The sequence below is a fragment of the Nipponia nippon genome, unplaced genomic scaffold (assembly GCF_047370975.1).
Source record: "Nipponia nippon isolate SJK-2023a ecotype South Korea unplaced genomic scaffold, ASM4737097v1 scaffold_4, whole genome shotgun sequence".
NCBI lineage: Eukaryota > Metazoa > Chordata > Aves > Pelecaniformes > Threskiornithidae > Nipponia > Nipponia nippon.
Genome location: NW_028262358.1, coordinates 70,196,127 through 70,219,444, shown reverse-complemented (window position 1 = coordinate 70,219,444; position 23,318 = coordinate 70,196,127). Strand labels below are relative to the sequence as shown.

Sequence of the window (23,318 nt, the reverse complement as noted above, 5' to 3'; positions counted from 1 at the left end):
TTTAGTTACTAATTTTACCAGAATAAATTATGATAGCTTCATTTTTCATCCACTGAGGCAAAATATCCAGTTGCCAGTCTTTGTGAGCACTACATCAGCATAGAACAATAGCAAGAGTGTTAAAAAAAAAGTTCTCTAAGATGCAGCCTTCAGGCCTTGGTGCTGGGAAACCCATGTTCCAGACACACTGCAGAGTAAGCACTGCTCTGCTTTTTCTTACAGCTAATTAGTCCTCCCCGCTTTCCCCCCAAAACTGAACAAACAAAAAGGTGCCAGTGCTGCAGGTTTACCCCATCCTTCAAAAGAATTTAGAGAGTGAAGAAAAAAAAAAAACCCAACTGTTTCTTGGGTTTTCTTCATAGAAAACTCAGTGTGAATAAGTCCTTTTCAGTGACCAGCCCTCATATGCTACTTTAAGTTTTATCTATGGTTTCCATTACACTAGATACATTCACAGGATACATGAGGTCTAGGGCTATGGAAATGAAGCTTCCTGTTCCCTGACCTCAGTAGTACATAATCTTTTCAGCGAGCAACAGCCACACTAGTTCCAAAATATTCGGTAATTTCAGCTCGCACTCAGGAAGGCAACTTCCATTAGTTGAAGAGGCACCCCTGGGAAACAAAGGTTCTGTTATTGCACCTGCCCTTCAACTCCATCTAAAGGGAGGGTCAGAAGAGAAACATGTTCAGAGACAGCAGTATCATATCTGAGTGCACATCTGTAACCCTTTTTTTCCTCCCCCCCAGCCGTCTCCCATATCTGTTCTATAGATATATTTTTAAAAAAAAAAAAAAAAATCAACTCAGGTTCTGTTTTTACAGCTGACATCACAATTACGTGATGGACACACAACCAATTTTCAAAGGAGAAGGAAAAGGTAAACTTCTCTTCAGGTGTCCATGTCACCTGGGTAATAAGAGAGGAGGTAAATAAGAGGTCAGGACAGACAGAATCAAACCTACAGTTAAGCCTTTCCAGCCAAAGAAACTTTACATTCTTTAACAGTGCTAAGAATCTAGTAGTATTAATTATTTACGTAATAGAAATACCCCAAAAAGAAGACAGAAATGATACTGCACAGGTTACACAATGAAACACCGCAGCGTGAAATCTGAATGCCGACAGCTTCAGGGAATCACAGAAACACTGTGCTGGCCTTCGATCCCTGCTGACAGGGGTAACAAAGCAGTCACGCATTCCCACTCATACAAGGTACTAGGGTCTGCACGGCTGCAGACCTCTTGCCATTCAGAAGTCCGTGTGAACCCTGTCCATCTCCTTGCACTGAAGCAGAATTAAAGTCTAACAAGTATTTGTCTAAACTGTTTTGAAAACCGCAAGGCAAGTTGTGCAAGTAACACACAAAATGAATTCTGAATATTCACAACATCAAAGAAGATGTTCTTAAAACCTCCAATGATGATTTCATGACTTCCAGATGTATCCTACTAGATTTTTTTTTATTAATTTGTAACAAATCTTTATTGCCAAGTAAGCCAACTATTCCTTTTTCTGCACAGGGACATTAAAAAAACAATCAATCTGCCCTCCTTATAAATGCTTTTAACATACTAAGAGACTTGCATGACCTCTGTCTTTTCAGCATCAGCCAGTTCCAATTATTTCAATCTATACTCGCATATCACATTGCAAAGTCATGATCCGTAGCTGTGCTCTAGAACCCCTCAAACGTATCTATTTTCCTTAGACTGCAGTGCCCGTGCTAGAGGTACTCCACCCACAGACTCACCACCTTCAACTGACAAAGATCATCTTCTGTCTTGTATAAATGTAACTCACAGATCTTTCTCATAATCACATTTTTAACCTCTCTTGTGAAAGAGCACTCCTATCACTGCCATACTGTAGTGCTGAAGAAAACGGTTCAGATATTCCCCATCATCTACTCATGGTCTTGATTTCTTTTTTTTCCAAGAACTTGAAATAGGAATTTATGAATTTCATTCTTTTCATTTTTGTTCTATTTATTCTGATACTTTCTTTCAAAATAACTTAACGCATCCTGAAAGCTTCAGTCTGGCAAATCACGATATTCACAGTTTGGTGGAAGAATCTTTTTTTTTTTTTTTTTTTTTTTTTTTTTTTTTAAATCAGAACTGAAATTGAACACTTCCAATGCTTTGTTTTCCTTTTTTTCAAACAGCAAACACAAAATATTTTGTTTGACTATGAAACTAAATGTTCTGTTCATGTTTCAGTTATATAGTCTTTTACTTCAGTTACGTTTAATATAAAAAGTGTCATTTCAAATAAAAATATTTCAATACTTCAAACACATCTGCAAACCTTTGAAACTTAATTTCAGCAGATTTACTGTCAGTCAAAAAGTTTTACCCTAGCTTTCCTAGCTGGTTGTCATCCACAAAAGTGACAACTAATATCTCCATTCCATTATCCCACTTGTTAATGATGAGCAACAGAATTGCTCTGAACAAGAGAACAGAGAGGTTCTGTGGGATACAATAAAATATGCTTTTCCAATCCAAGAGTGATACTACCTGCCTCCTTGAAGACATATGTAAAACAACTGGGCACCCACTTTACAGTGGTTTGATGGCTGTCATATGAAAATTGCCTTGGGAAGCCTGGAATAGTATTACCAAAGTTAAGAAACAGAAAACTCCCTTCTTTTATGACTACATGGCCTTTCCTCCTGTCTTTCCCTTCTTGAGAAGGGAATCACCTTTTCTTTTGTTGTGTTTTTTTTCTAGATATTTATATACAGGCTATTTTGTATTCTACAGTTAATGCAGAATTTCTATCACTTTTGAAAATCTGTATCTGCTAAGAAAATTCACAAATAATTTCTAATAACTACATCTCAAGGATACAGTAGACATGAACAAATACAAAGAATGATTTATTTACTCTAAACCATTCGCCAGATTCTTTTGCATTGTCTATGCAAATTAAAACCTTAAAATGGTTTCTCTGTATGAATTCAACTGCTTTGCCTAGATAGTTCTTCAAAGGATTCTTCAGTCTGCCCACATTCCAAATTTATGTTCAGTGTGGAAACCAACTATCCTAAACGCTGTCTATTTCACACACCACCAAGCTTTGTAAACACAGGGATCTGAATCACAAAAATAGTGTACAAAAAATTTGTAGCTTAACCATACTGTCTTGCTTCAGTTACTAGAGAGATGATATAAATACATCTCATGAGTCACCCACCTGAGACGAGCCAAAAGGTTAATCTTGAAGTTTGCATAAGAATTAGATTACTAAACAGAGCTTTGCAGATTGACAGTTGCACAAAGCCAGACAAGCAAAACCAAACTAACTTATTTAGCTACAAATGCAGCCAACAATAAAAAATCCTTAAGTACTTATGAGATTATAATCTGGGGAATGGGGGGGTGGGGGGCAGGGAGGAAGGAAAAAAATTTAAAAATCGACAGAGATGCTTGTTTGAAATCTACACTGCTGGCATGCTTTGTATGTACCTTGCCTGAATTCAGCTTTCCTAGGAATTTCTGCAAGATAGCACTTTGGCAAAGGGAACGATGAAAACATTGGCCAAGGATATGGATCACTGCCCTAGAAACAGGACCAGAAAGAAATTAATTTAGAAGAAGAATTAATAGCATTTGCCCAATTAACACACAGGTAAAGTTCCCAGAATCATTGCGTATGCACAAAAATTACTCTTGATAATACAATTTGCAATGAGATACTCCATTTACTAAACAAATAAAGTTAAAGAATACAAAATCCAAAAAGCATTTGAGCCAGAATTTTTTCCAGTATATACGACTGACAGTTTTGATTTCACAGTTCTTTTTTTCAACTAAAAAGGAAATTGCAATTTTCATAAAAATAATAATAAAAAAAAACCCCACAAAACTGTATTTCCAATTTTATACATTGATCTAGTTGTCTTTGCTGTGTTGACAGCCAGTAAGAAGCAGAACATTTAAAGGAGCTGCTTAACAAACACTGTATTGTTAGAACATCAATGAAAGCTCCAGGTATTAGATACTACAGATAAAAACCCAAGCACGGAAAAAATATCAAATAAAAGGAAGATATAACAGATCAAAAGCTAATAAAGAAAACACAGAAATACATCAGTAAAAAGTAGACAAACTGCATTCACTTTTATAGTGGGAAACGTAACATTAAAATGGAGCAATATAAACATTTCCTCTGAACGTGATATATCCTAGGCACATGCCAAGCCCCAGATAGCGGGAACAATATATTATTTCAGTGTATTGTTTCTTAAAAATTTTAGCCCTTTATAAAGCTAAAGGTGGACTGGTATTTCTTAATGTTAAATAGTTTTCCACATGCTGAATTATCAGCAAAAATGTTCACTTAACGAAGGCAGGAGTTACAGAAAGAGAAACTGTTAAACTTTAGATTCTAACCTTATCTAGTACTCTCAAAGGCAAAATCCTTTCCTGTGGTCCTCCAATCAGATTTATCCTTACAAGAACATGGTTTCTCTCCACTGATAGACCATCAATTATAAAATCTCTGGGAAAAAAAAAAAACAAAACAAAACAAAATGCAAAAAACTCCAAAAATCAGAACCACTTTGATTTACCGACTTTAATTCAGAAAACTTTAATAAGCAAGGATACCTTGAGAAACATACCAAAATTAAAACACAACCTGGAAAACACATAGGCATAAAGAAATAAACAGAAACATGAAGTATTTTGAGATGTCTGCAAACATCCTAACTTTGTACTTCCCTACCTACTGCTGATCGGAAATGTCTGAGCAATTACTGGACACAAAAGAGTAGAAAACTTCGCAAGCTTTGTTATGCCCACATGCTCAGTAATTAGGGCAGAGACAGTTACTGGACCATCAAAATTTGCTCCTTATTTGGTCTACCAGCAAATCTCTGCTGTCACAAGTAAGCAGAGTTATTCATAACTTAACACACAGCCAACCTCCTGTCTGAAGCCCAAGGTACAAAATTTTTTAAAAGGAATAAAAATCAGTTTTTATACATCAAACTTCTTACAACTTTTTCCTTTAGTAAAGAAATAGTAGGCTTCATCCTCAAATGGTATATAATAATCATCTATATCTGCTGAGATTTCACCCATACTGTTTGATTCAAACACTGTACTGGTCCCATATAGCAAACAGTAAGAGGGAAGTTCTCAAAATTCAGCATGCTGAGAGAAAGGACAAAATGTCTGTGACTAAATGAATGTCCACTTCTGTCTCAAAAATACACTCTCCCTTTTGAAAGGATGCATTGTACAATTTTATTTAGAAGTCAGCGATGGAAAGTCACACAAGTTGGAGAGTTGACGGAATTATAAATAAGAAAAAAAACCACAAATCCCAAAATACCAAAGTACTGATGATGCCTTTAATTCATAAACATGAAAACAATACCTTAATTTTATATTATATACATAAAAGAATAATATAAAATAAAAATAAAAAGGCATATTTACATCCACGAATTTTGCACTCTATTTAGGAAATAACTTAAGATGAGAAAAATATTTGCTTTTCTATTTCTTACACTTTTGAGGTGGACATGGGAGAAAGAACAAGACTGTTCTATCTTTTCATAATTTAAGATTGATGACAAACATGCACATTAGAAGCCAACTTGAGTGAGAGTATTTGTATGTTTAAAGCCACTATGGTATTCATTCTCAGGAGAAAAGTTTGATAGTTAAAATAACATTTACATCAGTCACTTCTTACCCTGGTCCTTCTGAAGTTTCTGTGACATTTTCCTCCTGAGCAGTTAGCAAAACTTGTGACACCTTATACTGAGTCTCCAAGAGTAAGAGGGTATTGAGCTCACAGCATAGCACATTTAACAACCTGCAGAAGGACACGTTGAAATGATAGCACATCAGTCAGGAATCCAGTAATGCAGAGTAAGACAGAGGCGAACATGTTTGTGAGATCTCAAAATGGAAAGAAAGAAAAAAAAAAAAAAAAAAAAGCCAAGAAACTTGAAGTGTCTGAAAAATTCCCAGACAGAACTGGGTCAGGAACACTCTTTTATATCCTTTTTAGCCACTCAAGTGGCACAGCCTTGAGCAAACAGGGAATGGTTCCCAACAGATTTTTCCTGTGCACTGAACAATCAGAGAAAATATTCACTGGTCAGCTCAGTCTGCTTTTGAGTTTATATCACAGAAGAACAAAAGTGACATAGACTTAATAAGACATTCCATCTGAAATGTGAAGAAATTATACAATAACAGGCTGCTAAGGCAACTCAGAATCGGGTTGTCCAAAGGGGGGTGAAGGGAGGGAGATAAAAATGCATCTTTCCTTTAGAAAACATGCTTTTAAGCACTTCTGTACAACCAAATTTAACACAGTTCGAAAGCAATAAAAGATTTAACATGTAACAAAACCAACAAATTAAGTCTGATCAGCATTATATTTTGCATTCACGTAAGATTTGATATGAACTAGGGAATAAATATTATTTGAAATTTGTAGCCTGTTAGTCAATGGTTATTTTCTTCCATGTAATTCCCAATATGCTTCTACTGACAATAGGAAAAATTCGCAAGCTATTCTCTGGATAATTTAACACCTGCAAATGCACATAGTTGTGGCCAAGGATGAAATAGTTAAGATGATAATATGTCTTTTTCTTTTTTTTTTTCCCCTGTTGCTTTTTTAATATAACTTGATGTGTTCAGTTTCAGTTCAAGTTTTATTTATTTTACGTTAACTATTTCCTGACACTGATTTGTTCTCAGCACTTTTCTAAATCACAGAAGAAATGACAGTTCAACTATAATTTTTTTTATTATTATACAGAAGAAAAATCCACAAAAAGAGCACTGAAACCATTATGAAGATGGACCGTTTCTTCTGTTAAGGACGATGACTTTAAATGGCAAAAGAACCTGTTTCCAGCAGTTACAAACCACTTGGGAGAAGACTGATGGCTGCAAATGCTTATAACATCTCCCATGGTACATAAGGTAGAGCAAAAAAATAAAATAAACCGTAAGCAAATAAAATTAGGTAGAAGGGATAGTGGTAGGATAAATGACAAAATATATGAGATCTAACACAAGCAGCCTCTGCTGGGGCATTCAAATGAAATTTTCATCTACATGGAAAAATCCATTTAAAAATGCCATCACTGAAGTACAGATATTTGGTTAAAGGTAATATTCCATTGCTTTATCTTCCAAAGTCATAAATGTCTAGACTAAAGTTTGAAACTAAAAAAATTACATTTTATAGTGTGTATATTTGTGAGCATGCTTGAATATGGCTGTGGAGTTTTCCTTTTTTGTTTGTTTTTAATTGCGTTTGGAACGTAAGAATCAGATCAGACCACCCAGCTCAATATCCTATCTATAAGGAGTGCATGCTTATGAAAAGGTATAAAACCTTGACAGATATAATACAATAAAATCAAAGCCTATCTTTTTCAGACATATTTAAAATTTTTGTTTTTAAAGGAGAAGATAGAATTCCCAACCTAAATGTTGCTGAAATTTTAATGCAAGATCTTGTACCTGAGAAGGAATAACCCCAAGCAACAGTACAGGCTGGGGACTGACCAGTTAGAAAGCAACTTTGCAGACAAGGACTTGGGGGTCCTGGTGGACGACAGGTTGAACATGAGAAAGCAACATGCCTTGAAGGCCAACAGCATCCTGGGCAGTGCAAGGAAGAGTGCTGCCAGAAGGTCATGTGAGGGAGGTGACCCCTCCCCTCTATCAGCACTGGTGAGGTCATACCTGGAATGCTGGGCCCAGTTCTGGGCTCCTCAGTACAAGAATGACATGGATGCACTGGAACAGGTCCAGCAAAAGGCCACAAAGATGATTAAGGGCCTGGGCCATCTGACATAGGGAGAGAAGCTGAGAGAGCTGGAACTGCTCAGCCTGGAGAAAAGAAGGCTCAAGGGAGATCTTGTCAATGTGTAGAAATACCTGACACGTGGGTTTGAAGAAGATGGAGCCAGTCTCTTCTCAGTGGTACCCAGTGAAAGGACAAGAAGCAATGGGCATGAATTGAAACACAGGAAATGCCATTTTAACATACTGTGACAGTGGTGAAACAGTGGAACAGGTTGCCCAGAGATGTTGCAGGATCACCAGCCTTGGAGATATTCGAAGCCAGACTGGACACAGCCCTGAGTAATGCTCTCTAGTCAAACCCACATTGAGCAGAGCAGTTGGACTACGCAATCTTCAATCCCCCTTTCAATCCTGATTCTATAATTCTGTGAAAACTGCCAATAAGATATACCATATTCCCTGAAACAAACTGCAATACAGACAAAATAAAAGGTTATCTGAAGGCAGTCTTTTATAGAACAGTAATTTTAAAGAAATTCAGAAAAATCAAAATACATATAGTAGTTGTGAAAATATGGTAGTAGTAAGTAATTTTGTTTCTGAATTCTGCATTTCCTGTCCTACGTCATCCCTGTCTCTCTTGGAGCGTGCTCCCTGGATTCTCCCCCTTCAACTATAATTTTACAACTAATACTTCACTGTAGAAATCTCTAGTCTGAAAGAAGGCATGCTAACTAGTACTTGTGTACCTATGTAAACTGACTATCTCCTTGGTTTTGGTAGGTGGAATCGTAATGACTTCTTTAATTACGGCAGAACAGAAGGTCCTTCATGGGATATAAAATAGCTAGTAAATAATTCTAGCTGCTAAAAAAAAAACCTTGTTAATTTTTATGTTGCTTCTCTAAATTTTTTCACCTGAAAATAATATAATTAAAGCACCTATGAATTTCTCTGAGTTGCTAAAAACACACTTTATGAGGATAGCTTATTATCATATTTCTCAATATTTTTTCTGTGAGCTCCTTTTAAGAACAAAAAAAATAATACGATGTTCCCTGTACTCCCATTTTCTCAGTTGGTTTTTTTTTTCCCCCCAACTTCAAATCATACATCTCTCAAACACCACCTTTATGATGGTAAACCCAGTTCTAGTTTTCTGCAGTTCTCATTACACTCCCATAGACTCCCCATATCCCCATACACTTCCTTACTTTCATAACATGTGTTCTTTCCAAAGCCAATCTGATGCTCTGTCTTCACTTCAGGGATGCCTGCAAATGCTCCGCTGGAAGTGAAAGATGCAAGATACTGTTCTTGGATACAGTAGTTGCAATAGTCTGTGGTGGGTTGACACCAGCCAGCAACTAAGCACTCACCCAGTTGCTCACTCACTCCCCACCTCCCACAAGGAGACCAATGCCTAGCCAGTCTCTGAGCAATGGCTACCTGCAAGACCAAACCCCCACCCCCCAGTTTTTATTGCTGAGCGTGACATTAGATGGTATGGCACATCCCTCTGGTCAAGTCGGGTCAGCTGTCCCAGCTCTGTTCATTCCCAGCCTCTTGCACACCCCTAGCCTACTTGCTGGGGAGAGGGGAAAAAAAGAAAGCACTGCTGCTGAGAAGTGCTTGCACAGTGTCAGCCCAAACACGGGTGTGTTATCAATACTATTTTAGTCACAAATCCAAAACACAGCACCATGTGGGCTACTATGGAGAAAATTAACTCCGTCCCAGCCAGTACATAGTCCTAGCAAAAGAAGATAAAATTTCATGCTATAAGCAGAAGTCCATCCACCATAGGGAAAACAGAAACTGGCACATCCAAAGTAACCTATACTGCAATCTCAGTAATATATGTGTTTGGGCAGCGTGCAATGGCTAACCAAATCGGAAATGCTTGCGTCTATGCTGTCTATAAGGTGTTCCAGTGATGTGACCCCAAAATGGTGGGCTAAACCGGTTGTCTTTTGGCTTGCAGTTACTGCCTTCTATAGATACAGGCATGGTTGATTCAGGCCAGTGCAAAATATAGAGCATGACATTTGTAGAGAGCTCAGCTATGGACAAGGTAAGGTCTTTCTTTCTATCCCAGGAACCAATATTAAAAACGTAAGTGGAAAAAAATGAGGAGTGGAACCTCTTTGCAGTAGCAGGACCTCCTTCTTGATAAATGAATACATATACCCACAGAGAAACCCAAAGCAAAATTTTCATTAAATAATTCCAGTGTCATCATCATGGGGAACAGCCCCAAAACATTTAACATCAGAGCCTACATTAGCAATTTGATTTATTCTTTATTATGCTTTGAGTAACAGCCTGAGCTCGAATGAGAACACTGATCCAAACAGCAAGTGGCAATTACTATCAAGTGTGCCAGACCAGTAGACAAAGGCAAATGGCTAGCAAAAAAAAACAAAAAAAAAAAAAAAAAAAAAGAAGCCACCTAGTCAGCGTTAGAACACAAGGGGCACTTGGAAGCCTCAGCCATGCAAAGCTTTGCACGCTGCCTTTGCAGACTGAACAAAGGGCATTAGTAATGAGCAGAGAGAACATGCCTCTGCATGTGGTCTTTCTAAAGAATCAAGGCTTTTAATTGTCCCACTGAAGGCGATGCTCACAGTGGTTTTGAAAAATATGAGATCTTCTGGATACAGAGTATTTATCAATACCCTGAGGTACACCTCCAATGCCTGGGGCACTGGAAGCTACCACCTCAGGGCAGTCATGTTTCTCCCAGTAAGAAAACTCAGGGACTGATGTATTCCTTACAATGTTTTCCACATGAAAAGATTTTCAAAAGAGCACCTACAGCACTTTAGCTACTCAATGTAGTTACAAATCACGTGTAATGTGATTGCTAATGGTAAGAGTTTCCCTAGCTAAACAAAAACGCTTTTCATGAGCATCATCTGCCAGCCTAGAGGACTCAGAAGTGAAGTAGATTTTAAATTGCAGGAAGTGAAGCGTTTTAATTTCCCTCAGTGAAGTAAAGAAAAAAAAAAACACATCAACAAATAAGTGACATAATCCTATCACAGAATCTGCTGTTCCTATTTTATTAATTATAAATTATTTTAAATTAATAAACCTAACAAATTTCTATTAACATATTAACTAACAAAAAATGGAATTAACTGTATAACTACATGATGTGGAAACATGCCAACATAATCCTGTTGTAAATCCCCATCAATACTAATGTCAAGTCTGTCCTTTTTTACCTTTGGATTATTAAACAGGGGACAAAGATTTACAGGACACATGCGCTCTCCAGTGATCACTACTGCAGAAGTCTTTTCCCTCACACACATTCAGCATGCACACTTGGAAGGAAGAGGTTCGTTTCCAAAGAACTGTATATCACTTACTAAATAGAAAACACACTTAAAATAATAGAAAATGGGTCATTAATTAATTATTCAATCAATTCTCCTTACTTAATTAAAAAAGGTTTGGTAAGAAATAACTGGAGGATGACATAGTCTTTCATGCTTCCATCATAAGAATTCAAACCTGGTAGATTCAGAGGAAGAAAAGAATACTGTCAGGCACAATTTGTCCCCTCTCTCACCATACTACTCCCTCCTCTCGAGAGGAGGAACTCTACGAATATGGCTTTCTTCCATTCACAAAGACATAAGGATGTTGAATGCCACAAGATGTGGCATGAGAAGGGTTTCTTCAGTACATCCAGCCAACAGCACAATAAATGTTGCCAGACTAGACATACCAGCCAGCCATTCAAATGTTAGTGATCAAAAAGATTCATCAGTGGCATTAGACAGCAGCGTTCATGGCCTATGACAGTATATTTAAAACAAAGATATGTGGAAAGCAAGAGGAGGTACAGCCTTGCTTCTGGCTCTGCAAGGAGGATGGAAAAGAAAACATGAAACCAGTAAAAGAATGCCATGTTCCCTAAAGGGGAAACTGAATTTGTTTAAAACCAGTTTTAAATAAAAAGTCTTGCTTCAATTTATAATGAATGAGATTTTAAAGAATTATATACGAACATTTTCAAAAAGCTTCTGCTACTCATAATGCTTTTTAATAGAGAGAAAGAGGGGATAAATCTAAATAGCATGTTGACCTGAGGAAAAAGAATGATCAGGATTCATATCTTCTACTTTTAGAAAACCAGATAATTAATGCTCCTTCCATTGTGTTGCAATCATTAAAATCAGACATTGTCTTAATTAACGATACACATAATACAAGCACAATTAAGGGAACAAATTATTGTATATGCTGAAGCTACCTCATTATTAAAATGCAATTATATATAAGAGGGTCTGTTTACAATGCAGATGAAAACACATTGGAAAAGAATGCACGGGTGTTTATCATCTGTATTTCCTAAACACACAAAGCTGTATCTTGCCTATCACATGTTTGTTCATCTCCCAGCTCCTGTAGGATTTAATTCATTCACTTGGATTTCACTGGAGTGCACTAGATGAAATTTTGACTAATACACACTGCTTTGAGGCAAATTTCAAGACACTGATTGATTTTGATGTCAATATAGTATAAGCCATTTAAACTCTCTTTCCTAAACCTTTCTCTTACTAGTTTTGTAGGCCAACAGGAATAAATACAATGCATTTTTATCATCTGCTGCATCCACTCAGCAAATAAGAAAATGAATATTATAAGAAAAAACATATTCTCCATGGTGTTTTATATGACAAAAAAGTGACTTAACAACGTCAAAATATTATTATACAAATCGGAAAATAACAAGCCAATATTCTTTTTCATTCTGTAGCTCTACAATCCCGAGGCTGATATTGACGAACATGTGACTTAGACTAGTACTTACAATTTTCTTTAATTCCACAGAAAGATAAATGCATTTAGAAGGTTCACACAGAGCACTATAATAAATACTCCGTTTTCAGCCTTACCTTACACAGGCCTATATAAATCTAAAATAAATCTATTTTTCCTCGCAGTTCAAATTACGATTCTACAAAATAGGTTATCTTCAGATGTCTCTAATGCTAAACAAGCACATTCTGTCTTTAAAAGTAAACAGTCCCAATTTGCATATCTGAAGGAAAAATATTTTACTCTCAGAGTTTTCCAGGCATTTTCCTGGAAAAAGCCAAACTCGAACAGAGTGCTGTCCTTGTTGCTTGATGCCCACTGGTGTGAGGCATTTCAGTGAGCAAGTGTGGGGCTAACAACGATTCTTCTGATTCGGAATGTACATACAAAAGATCCTTTGACCTCACAATATTTAGGAGTTTTATTGACTTATGGCCAAAATAAGCTATTGGGGGAAAAAAAAAAGGAAAAAAAAAATTCAATAGTGGTATATGTATATAAGATAGCCAAAGAAAGAAAGGGGTTTATTTTCCTCTCTGATGTATTCAGATGCCTATTACTGCCATATTAGCATATATCCACAAAAACAAAAAAAAAAAAGGAAAAAGCATTTTTCCAGAAACAGTGTATGTTATAAATGTACTTTGTTAAATGAGGGAAATTTTTGAAAAGCTGCCTGTAGACCAACTCTGATCCCCTCCCACTGCCCACAGTCTATGCTTATTCCCAGTAACGCTGTTTCTCCTGGTTTTTATGGAAGCCAACACTGACTGAGTGTTTTTGAATTTATTTTGGAGTATTATACTTTTAGGGACAAAGGGCTGGTTATCAAAGGTAAAAATTTGGTATTTTGCCACACTTTAATCCAGCTAACAGCACACTGTCACTAACATTCACAGAAAACTCAGTTTCTGAATAGAGAGAACTGCAATATGTAAATGTCTGAATAATGCTTTAGGCAGAGGCTTTGAAAATACATATTATGCATATATTTTCTTGGCAGGCTGTAAAAACTCACAACTCATGGATGTATTCACTGTACTGAAATACTAGACAAGTTGCCTTGATGCCATATAATTCATCAGTCTGAAAGAAAAACTATGTTACCGCTGTTTACTTAATTCCTTTGTTAATGTAAGTTACAGAGATTCAAAGAGCTTGGCCTTGAAAGAGAGGCAGTTAACATCCAGTGTCACACTTTTATGAAAACTGGTCTTTCTCACATCCAATAACTTGTAAGATAAGATCAATGGGTACATTTGTATCAGAGAAATAGAGCTGATCGTTACATCAAGAAAACTCTGTGTTTAGTATGTTAAAAATTTATTACTTTGATTACTGCTGTGAATTCCCTTTCTCTAGCATTTATGCTCTGAATTCCCTTTCTCTAGGATTTATGCTCCGATGGCAACTTAAATTCAGAATCTTCTAAAATAGAAAGACTATTGAGAATTTTTGCATCAGTTCCTGTGCACTCAGATTTTCAGGCTGTAGAAAAGAGTGGCTGAGAGAGCCTTCAGTTGTCTTTTATCAACCAATATTGGCCGATTGAGAGACTTCCTGCTTCTAAATAAGTACAAATCTGCTTTGAAGTTGGAAGCTGAACTGACAGTTTGAAAATCTTTCTATACACAAGTTAGGAACTGTTTATATACTTCCACTTTTCTGTTCTTATCTCCAACTTCTTACCCAAAGTATTCCTTTAATAATTAATAATAACAATAATAATTTTTTAAAAAATGAGTTGAAAAGGACCTTCGAGTGAATAAATCTCATCCTAGAAGCATGCAATAGCTGCAATTAAAGGAATACCAGATCAGTGTCTGTGAAACTACTGAAGAATCCTAGGCCAAAATACTTCCAAGTTAAGAATTACAAAAAAACCCAGATTCGGACTAGGCTATAGCTTGCTGCGGAACTGAGTGTTTTACCTTAATCACACAGGACCTGGTCTGTATGAATGCACTCTAGGGAGCATTCTTTATCGACTGAGAGATATTGGCTATGCAAAACCGTAACAAGCCTTCCTATGTTTTCCGTTTGATTTCTACTGCACGCACACCGCTTTTCAGGGCGGGCAAGCTTGAAAAGGAAAGTTGACAGCAGAGCCTCTGCAGGACTGTCCTTCAAAATAATAGTTCAGAATTCATACTTATTCAAAATGAAAACAATCATCCACTAGAAAATGCAATATTAACATTAAAACCTAATAGATACACCTGTGCTTTTTGGTGGAAACACACTGTGGAAATACCTATATATTTTAAGTTTCGTATGTAGTTACACAGCTAGTAGCCAAAATAATTCTAAGTCACTGAAGCACAGTATACACATGAAGAAAAACGTAGTTCTAAATTGCAGAAGTTGCTTAACATTCAAGTAAGCAAATTTGTAACTCTTTTGAACAATAAGAGTGGGTTACAGGACCTCAGAGTATAGCCTACACGTTAAACAGATCAGAAATTCAGCACTTAGCTCTGGGTGAGCCGCATGTACAATGATACCTGACCAAATAACAAAGTATACGGCTGTGTAGCTCTGTGAACGATTAAAGAATGTGGGTTTGGCTGTACTATTGGTATTAAGCCTAGAGAAGGAAATGTTTCTAGACCAATGTTTCACCAAAATTATTTGGTCACACAACCATTTGATTTTTCAATGTTGCAGTTATCATAAACATTTAAATATTTTATTTCTACATAGCAGCAGAGAAATGTAGATCTTTTGCTCTTTCTATTTAACTTCCTAAATTTTCAGATCTGTTAAGCATCTGATATTATTTGAGCTAACTGCTGCTGAATTTGGTATTCTTGATGGAATCTGGTCAAGGAGCAAACCAACTACACAAGGCAAGGTTCCCATTACAGAACACAGATGTCTGCAGTCAGCAGTGCTCACAGAAAAGCTCATGGAACTTGGTTTCAAAAGGTATTTAAAATGAACTGTGTACCTCTCATATTCAGATAATATAGCCTCGGGTTTCTTGCAAGCCTTAATACTGTAAACAATACAGTAAGCATAACAAATTCCAGAATCATCCAGAATTCTGGTATCCTTTTAATAGGGAACTCTGAATAACTATGTAATAATAAAAATTCTCTTTCTGCAGGCAGTTGAACTAGCCATAATAAAAGTGCCAATAAATGTGCCAATTCTCTATTATTTGCAAAAAACATTTGTACAGCGAGCCCCACATGCTCATGAAAAGCCATTTAATCAATAAGAAAACATGGTCTTATATTATCTGTGGTATACGCAGGCCCATATTAAAATCCCTAGAATTGTATCTTCCTTTCTTTTAAAGGAAAGGCAAGGAAAGGCGGGTGGAAGGAAACAGGGCTTTTGAACAATAATAATAAAAAAAAAGACTGTATATGTTAAAAATGAAGTTAAATATGAGGTCCTAGGTATGACTGAGATTCCAAAAGTCCCTGCAGAACACAAAGCCTTTACTGAAATTTATATTTAAATGTTTTAAAAATTTTTCCTTTTTCTGATTACTACTTAATTATTAAGATACCTACCACTTTTATGAGTAGGTTTCCACATTGAAAATACTACTAAATCTTTTCTTGAAATCTGGCAGTTTGACTGGATTTTCACTTCATTTTTTACTTTGTCAGTGTCCAGCACAAAATGTCATTACCACAGTGAACTCTAAAGCTCATCTTACCTAAGTCACAATATAGCCTCTTTCACATGATTACAGATGAGCTTGTTACATTGCTCATACATGTAGTTATGGGTAGTTCTGTTGCTTCACAGGATATAGGCCTTGTTAAAAATATTGTAAGCATTCAACACAACTTCAACATATGATCCATGTATTTGTGTACCAGTCTCTGTCTTACAGCATGGGAGTCAACCGCTTTATGCAATCAGACTGAATAATTTATTTTTGCCTATACCTTAACAGGGGTTCCTAATATCATCGTAGGAGAAATCTGTTCTTTTACCTTATAAAGGTAGAACACAATTTAAAAGCAAACTATTATTTTAAACTGTAAAACATCTCACTTTCCCTTATCCCTAATTAAATCAGTGGGAGCTTTGTCAAGCTTTTAATGGAGTCAGTATAATCCTAAATGAAGAATAGTATCTTATTTTTCAAATTTCATCTTAGGACTTCTCATTCCTATCCAACTAGCTTTTTCCTCCAAAACAGCATTTATAACTTCTGATTTATACAATAAAATCACGTATCTCCCAACTGCAAATTCTGCCACTGTTCATCTCCTCCATGCTTATCCTTATCAGCAAATTATACTGTATCTTATGGTTATACACACGTAGTATGAAATAATATTACTATGATACCAAAGTACAAATACAGCTGCAGAAAGCTAATGTTGCAGTACTTAATCAATTGGGCTATATCTTGCCCATGCACAGTTATCAAAGTTTTCCATACTATAGAGTACAATCCAGCAGATCTTTTATTTCAATGGCACAAAATATGTTCATAACAAAAATATGAATTCAAGGATTTATATATTCAACTTTGGAAAACAGAAAAAAATGCAGAAACTAATTTCTGTGTTAAAATATTATAAAGCACTTAATATGACAAGACATGAGCATGACAGTGTGAACATATTTTAAGTGTTCCTTCAGGTTCTAGAAATATTTGGGATCATATGGTACTCTCCTTCTCAAAATAAATTTTGGTGAAATTGGTGATAATCAAACCAATACATTAAGAAAAATATTTTTAAGTACAGGGAGACTAGATAAATCAAACTGATATAAACACGATAAAAAATACTTTGTTTATTTTAGTATTTCAGTATGATTTTTGTTTTATGCATTACAGTGGATGTACCACATGTTCTTTTCAATCAACTAGGCAAAATAACAACATGCAATTTCTATTACTGCTTATCATATTACAATATATCCATTTACAGGTAATAAGATTAGATTCATTGCTAGTCTCATTTTGCAGGCCATTTTTCATTTAATCTTCTTATGTTAAAAAAAGGGGGAATTTCACCTTCATGCATAATAAAAACCAAACAATGTTATCTTATCAGAAGCAACACATCCAAGCATGTTATATCCTATTTAGTTAATGTGACCAGAGAATAAAAAATGAGCATCTTACCTCAGACCAAAGATATGTGATTGTTCGTAACTGAATAAGGAATGAATTTTAGCTTCTGAATTCAAAATTATAAGCCTGTCAATGATATCCTGCCAAAGGAAGACAAATGTAAAAAACTCATGTATGATTTTATATTTTATGCGTATAGTAGTTTCATAGGGATGTTTACTATAAAAACCCTATTACTAAAATGCACACTGAAATTATTTCTGTAAGAACTGGTGCTTTTCACCATAAAAGTCAATGGCAAAAAGAAACCATACAGAAGGTTAGGGGAAAAAAAAAAATCTCAGTTAAAAAAAGTAAATCACTAAACATACAAAAAGATCCTAGCACGTCAAGTATCCTAGTTCTTATTTAGCATTAAACCACAACAAAAATATTAAACTGGTTTTTGTATGTTTGAAATGTGTATACATCTATTTTAATGAAAAGAACAGCAAATCCTTTAGTATAATACTTTCTAACACTGGTTAGTACTACATGCTTCAAAGCATGGCCATTTATTCTCAGTGTAGCAAGGCTTAGCTTGCATGTTGAGGCTTACATGTTTCATCCTACAGCATCTCATGCAACAGACAACGACCTGTGGCTGCTTCCCCCTTCTTCCACAAATCCAACCTAATTATCTTCCCCTGTGGTTCACTGCATATCCAAACTGCTTCTGAAGGAATAATTTCATTAAAAGACTAAGAAATGCATAAAAACATTCACTGATGTTATCGTCTCAGAGAAGATTGCTGTGCTATGGTCAGAAGAAACAAACTGCAAAGTCCTTATAGGCTTTATTTAATGTGGATTAAATCCAAACTTTTATTTTGTTCACTTTTAAGAAGTTTAGTCTCAGAGACAGCAGAGAGAGTTATTATTCAACTGGTTAGATCAATGAGTCATTTCAATATGAGATGAGAGAAAAGTGAGGATTCATACTTTCATGAAATCAACCAAAGCTCTGGTTTTCAACAGAGAGAAAAGTAAACATCACGAGTAAAGCTCCCAGTAACAGAAAAAAAAATCTAGAACTTGTCAAAGTAAACTGTCTTCATAAAATGCATTCTTATTTAAAATACAGTGAAACCGTATTTTCCCTATTAGATTTTTTTAAGCAGTAGGGGAAAGGGCTGTGATGAATGCACTTTTTCCACATAGTATGTTCACGATAAAATTCACAATAAAGCAATTCAACTCGGACCTCAAGGCTGTTCATAAAATCGGTAATGCAAGCAATTGATTTGTTTGGGCTTTAAGGCTTTTTAGATACTTGCACATATAAAAAGTTAAATGCCACAGGATATTTCTCTGGCAACAACCTCCTCCTCTCATCTATACATCAAAGCTTGGAGCCTGCAAAAGAGTAGAAAGAGCAGGTACAGAGAGAGGACTATTGAGAAAGCAGACCAAGCTCTGATTTGGGATATTAGGAAGAAAGACAATGAACAAGGTCCAACACAAGGTCTGATTAGAAAAACATGCAGATAGACCTGCACTGCTCAACTACAGAGCATAGCTTAAATATTACAGGTAGGATGTCATCTACTTTGAATACCTGAGATACACCATCTGAATACAAGATTCTCCATAATCACTGGGAAAAAAAAAAAAAAAAATTCACCTGCTTAACATGCCTTTCAAAGCTACAGATCTGGAGGCTACCTTCCAAGCTAGACTCCCTTGCATATGTGTACTGTAGAACCTCTCAAAGGAAGAGTGGAGGCAGGCAGAAAGACCTCGATTCATCTGCTCCATTTTCTAAAATATTTTTATATGGCAAACAGTAAAACAAAAATCTGGCATGTATTAAGAAAAACTTTCCTACGGGCACAAAATAAAAACCTGATCAGTCAACAGTTAGAAGTAGTAAGAGCCCAACCGATAATCTGTTCAGTCAATGATACAAGTAGTGAGCCAAAAATACAGAGGAAAAATTTTTTTAAATCCTGTGTATTTAAGAAATAAAGGGCATACAAAGATGATTAAGTTCTGTGCATTATCAAATATAGTTCAGCATAAATATTACAAGTCAGATTCTGCGGCAATGTGACATGATTCAGAAATATAGAAAAACACAGCACACAAAGCAATTAGGTCTTCTAACCAAATATTCTAGTGACACAGAAATTGCTTTTACTTTGTTTTCTAACCATAATTACGTTTGGTCACATCTTTTATCTTTAGCTTTCTGCAATTACTGCCCAAAAACGTGGTTATAAGAAATCTATATGTCTGCTTAACCCCAGAAGTTTTCTGAGTACTTAGGCTTAGCCATTATATGTTAAATTAATGTTAGATGAACTATTTCCCTTCTGTTAACTGCATAACCTTGGATGTCTAGTTTAGGCTTACAAAACCCACTGTAACTGTTCAGGGAACTTTGAACAATTGTATTAGTATTGCTATTCCTGGAAACCTAGAGAATTCCATCAAAATGTTGAAGTGCCTCAAAAGCCAAAACAACATAGGCTTTCAAAAGTCACAAAAATCATTACTTAAGATCTACCCCAATCTGAAAGCTCTCAAATATGTATCACCTTCAACACACATCTATCTCTCCTGCTCCCAGTGCCTCAGAAAACTTGATGACTGAGCAGAACTATCCATCAGTGGACACACCAACATTGAGTGGACTGGAAAAATGAAATTTATCATCCCATTTCCTCCTGAAGTCATCAAAACAGTATTATAAAAAAGAACCACAAAAACCCCTTCCAAACATAACATACACTACTATGATATACTCTGTCTAAACAACTTAAACTACCACCAATCTAGAGCTTGTGCCAAACAAACGCTTGAACACAACAGCAATTCAAAGTGCTAGCTTATTAGAAAAAAATCTGACTTTAACTGCCACTCAAGGTCACAGATTAAATTTGCCTGTGCTTTGTGGATGAGAAAAAACACTAATGAACTGCAGTTGGATGAACTAATACAAAATAATACTATATACAGAAATGTTAATATTATTTTTCTTAGGACTGAAATATGCCTTAATCAGTAACTTTCCAATAGTGATTTTTAGTGTGTGAATCATCTGTGCTATTAAGAAAGCCTGAGGTTTTTTGATTGGTTCTTTTTCTACTTTTTGTTTAAATACACAGATAGTGTGATAGAGCAATATTATATAAATACAAGTATAGATATTTTCCAGCATTTTCCAGCATGTATCTGCATGTGCATACAGAGCTGTTTATGTATGTCACCTTTTTTTTTCCATCGAAAAACACAATTCTAACACAAGCCAGGAAAGATGATCTTTAAATTAGGCATCAAATTTTGTATTCACTTTAGGATTTCAAAATGAAAATTTAGGTTAACATGAAGTGATATGTGCATATACTGCCCTCATGCTGTATATAATACAAAATGCAGAAAAATTCAAAAACCTACTCTATTATTACAGTATGATTTTCTCAGGAAAAATGTCTTCACAGAAGTATTTATTTTTCTTTCAAAATAAAAACTATACTTACAATAATATCTGTAGGTACTTCACGGAATGAATACATTGGTTTATTTGGTATATCTTGTTTACTCAGGAGCTCAAAAACTGCAGGGTAAGTAAGCAAGTTTATCAGAGATAGAAAAGACTAGAGAAAGAAAAAAAGGGGGAAAAAAAGGGAATGTTAATCAGTTAAGTATAACCAAGTAAACGTTAATAATTATTTGCCATTTACTTTAAGTTTGTTCTTATCCTTCTTTGTAGGTTGAACTTGACATAAATAGAGGTGCCCAAAATAAGACTGCAAACCCTGGCAGGTGTGTATATAATCTAAAAGGACAGTAGTGTCTGTGAAATATGTATTATCTATCAAATTGTACAAGCAATTTTGAAAAATATAGTATTTTCATTATCACATAATTCTAAAATCTAGAGACACGGCATACTCTAAAACACATCACTCCCTGATCTTACTACAGAAATCGGAGACATAAACTGACGGCCAGTATTTTAAGACATTCACTTTTGTCATGATTTTTATTTATTATTTTATGTTGACTTTAATGGATCTTTGGTGGTGTGACCTGCCACGCAACAGAGGAATCCTTTCAATCAGTCATCATTTGAGTAGTGTATTACACTGATTTTGCCCCAAGTGCCAAGAAGCAGGTGTAGTCACAACAAAAATTTACAGAAAGGTATGTATCATCCTATCTGAAATACAGCACTGTTTTTTCCACGCCAATACAGGAGATGAAGTAATTTCTCACCTTCTGACAGCTTTGGTCAATAGGTTCAACTGGAGTAGATTTGGGTTGGGTTATCCTCAAATCATCTTTTCCACACTCCAAAAGAGCCCATAATTCAGTTACAAGTGCCTTTATAAAGCCTAAAACAAATTTTTGTTCTAATCATGAAAATGGCAAAAATACCAGAAAAACAATTTTCATATTAAAAAATATTTTACAGCACAATTCTAACTCAGATTCTCAAAATTCTCTACATTGTGGACTAAAATTTCACAAGACAGGCTGCCTGAGGGTTACTCTCCCTGCTATTCTCACTCCTTTAGTCAAACTACCTTTCTACAGCTGTCTGCTTATATTCAATCTAAAATCTACAGCAACTGTTTGCAAAGACTATTATACTACAGTAGGATGATATTTATGTATTTTCCATGTAAATGAGCTGCTGATCTTCTTTAATAAGTTATCTGCTACAGATCAAGGCTTAGCTAGTATTGGCTCTGTGGTTTTAAAAATACAGATTTACTATAACTCATTAATGAATGAAAACAGATCACAATGAAAAGGACTGAAAAAATCTTTTTAAGAGAAGCACTACTAGCTGAATTTAAAATGTTAAATATTAAGCAATCAATAGACATTTAAGCAGCCCTTGCTAATACTGTGTAATTATTCCACTCAGTTGATCTTTTTTAACATCTTTCTCACTGTCTTTTTCTAATATGCAAGACTACAGAATGTAACTATTCATAACATCATTCTTCAATTTACCTGAACTCTGTAGAGCTACTGCACCTGTTGGTGTTGTTGCCATTTGTGTTACAATCACTCTGTTACCAAACTCTTCATACTCATTTGTCTGTTAGTAACAAATATAAAAGCACAGTGTTAGCTATTCAGAGGGCACAAAAGTCTCAAATGATCTCTTAAATATTGATCCTTCCTGCACTTGTTTACAGAATTTAATCCACTGTATGGTTAGACTTGAACAGTTCACAGATATTATCCTCTATAGACTTACCAGGATCAGATACCAAACCAAGCATCTTTCTCAAGTGTGTTATCAAAATTTAAATGCAAAATACTATGGTTGAGACATGCAACATTAGCAAAGAATAAAAACGTTAGTATTAGAATGGTTTTTTGCACACATTCAGTAGGATGTCTGTAACATTATGGTTTTTCTCCTAAAATGCATATTATCCGATTTTTGGTTACATTTCAAATATTGTCTAGCATATCTAGATTTCAACACCACTTACCAACTTGGTCTAGAAAAATTTGCACTTAGAAGAAAAAAAAAATATTTTGCTTAGCATTTCAAACTTTACAGTAAAAAGTCAGAAAAACTAAATATATGCCTGACATTCTGAAGACGAGTAACATCCAACAA

At 35.4% G+C, this 23,318-nt stretch overlaps 1 protein-coding gene across 5 annotated transcripts in view; it reads right to left on the bottom strand.

Annotated features, from left to right (window-relative positions):
* Positions 1-23,318, bottom strand: part of TBC1D32 (TBC1 domain family member 32) — an 87,024-nt gene that overhangs the window by 33,676 nt on the left and 30,030 nt on the right. For all 5 annotated transcript variants that reach the window (XR_015708787.1, XM_087776708.1, XM_087776710.1 and 2 more), the window contains 7 exons: positions 22,697-22,784; positions 21,950-22,068; positions 21,211-21,327; positions 17,741-17,829; positions 5,714-5,836; positions 4,402-4,510; positions 3,475-3,568 (listed from right to left, as the gene is read on the bottom strand). Coding sequence is in view for 4 of the 5 variants with exons in the window: in XM_087776708.1 (XP_087632834.1) it covers positions 3,475-3,568; positions 4,402-4,510; positions 5,714-5,836; positions 17,741-17,829; positions 21,211-21,327; positions 21,950-22,068; positions 22,697-22,784 (739 nt within the window). In the remaining variant the exon portion in view is untranslated. The remainder of the gene's footprint in view (positions 1-3,474; positions 3,569-4,401; positions 4,511-5,713; positions 5,837-17,740; positions 17,830-21,210; positions 21,328-21,949; positions 22,069-22,696; positions 22,785-23,318) is intronic.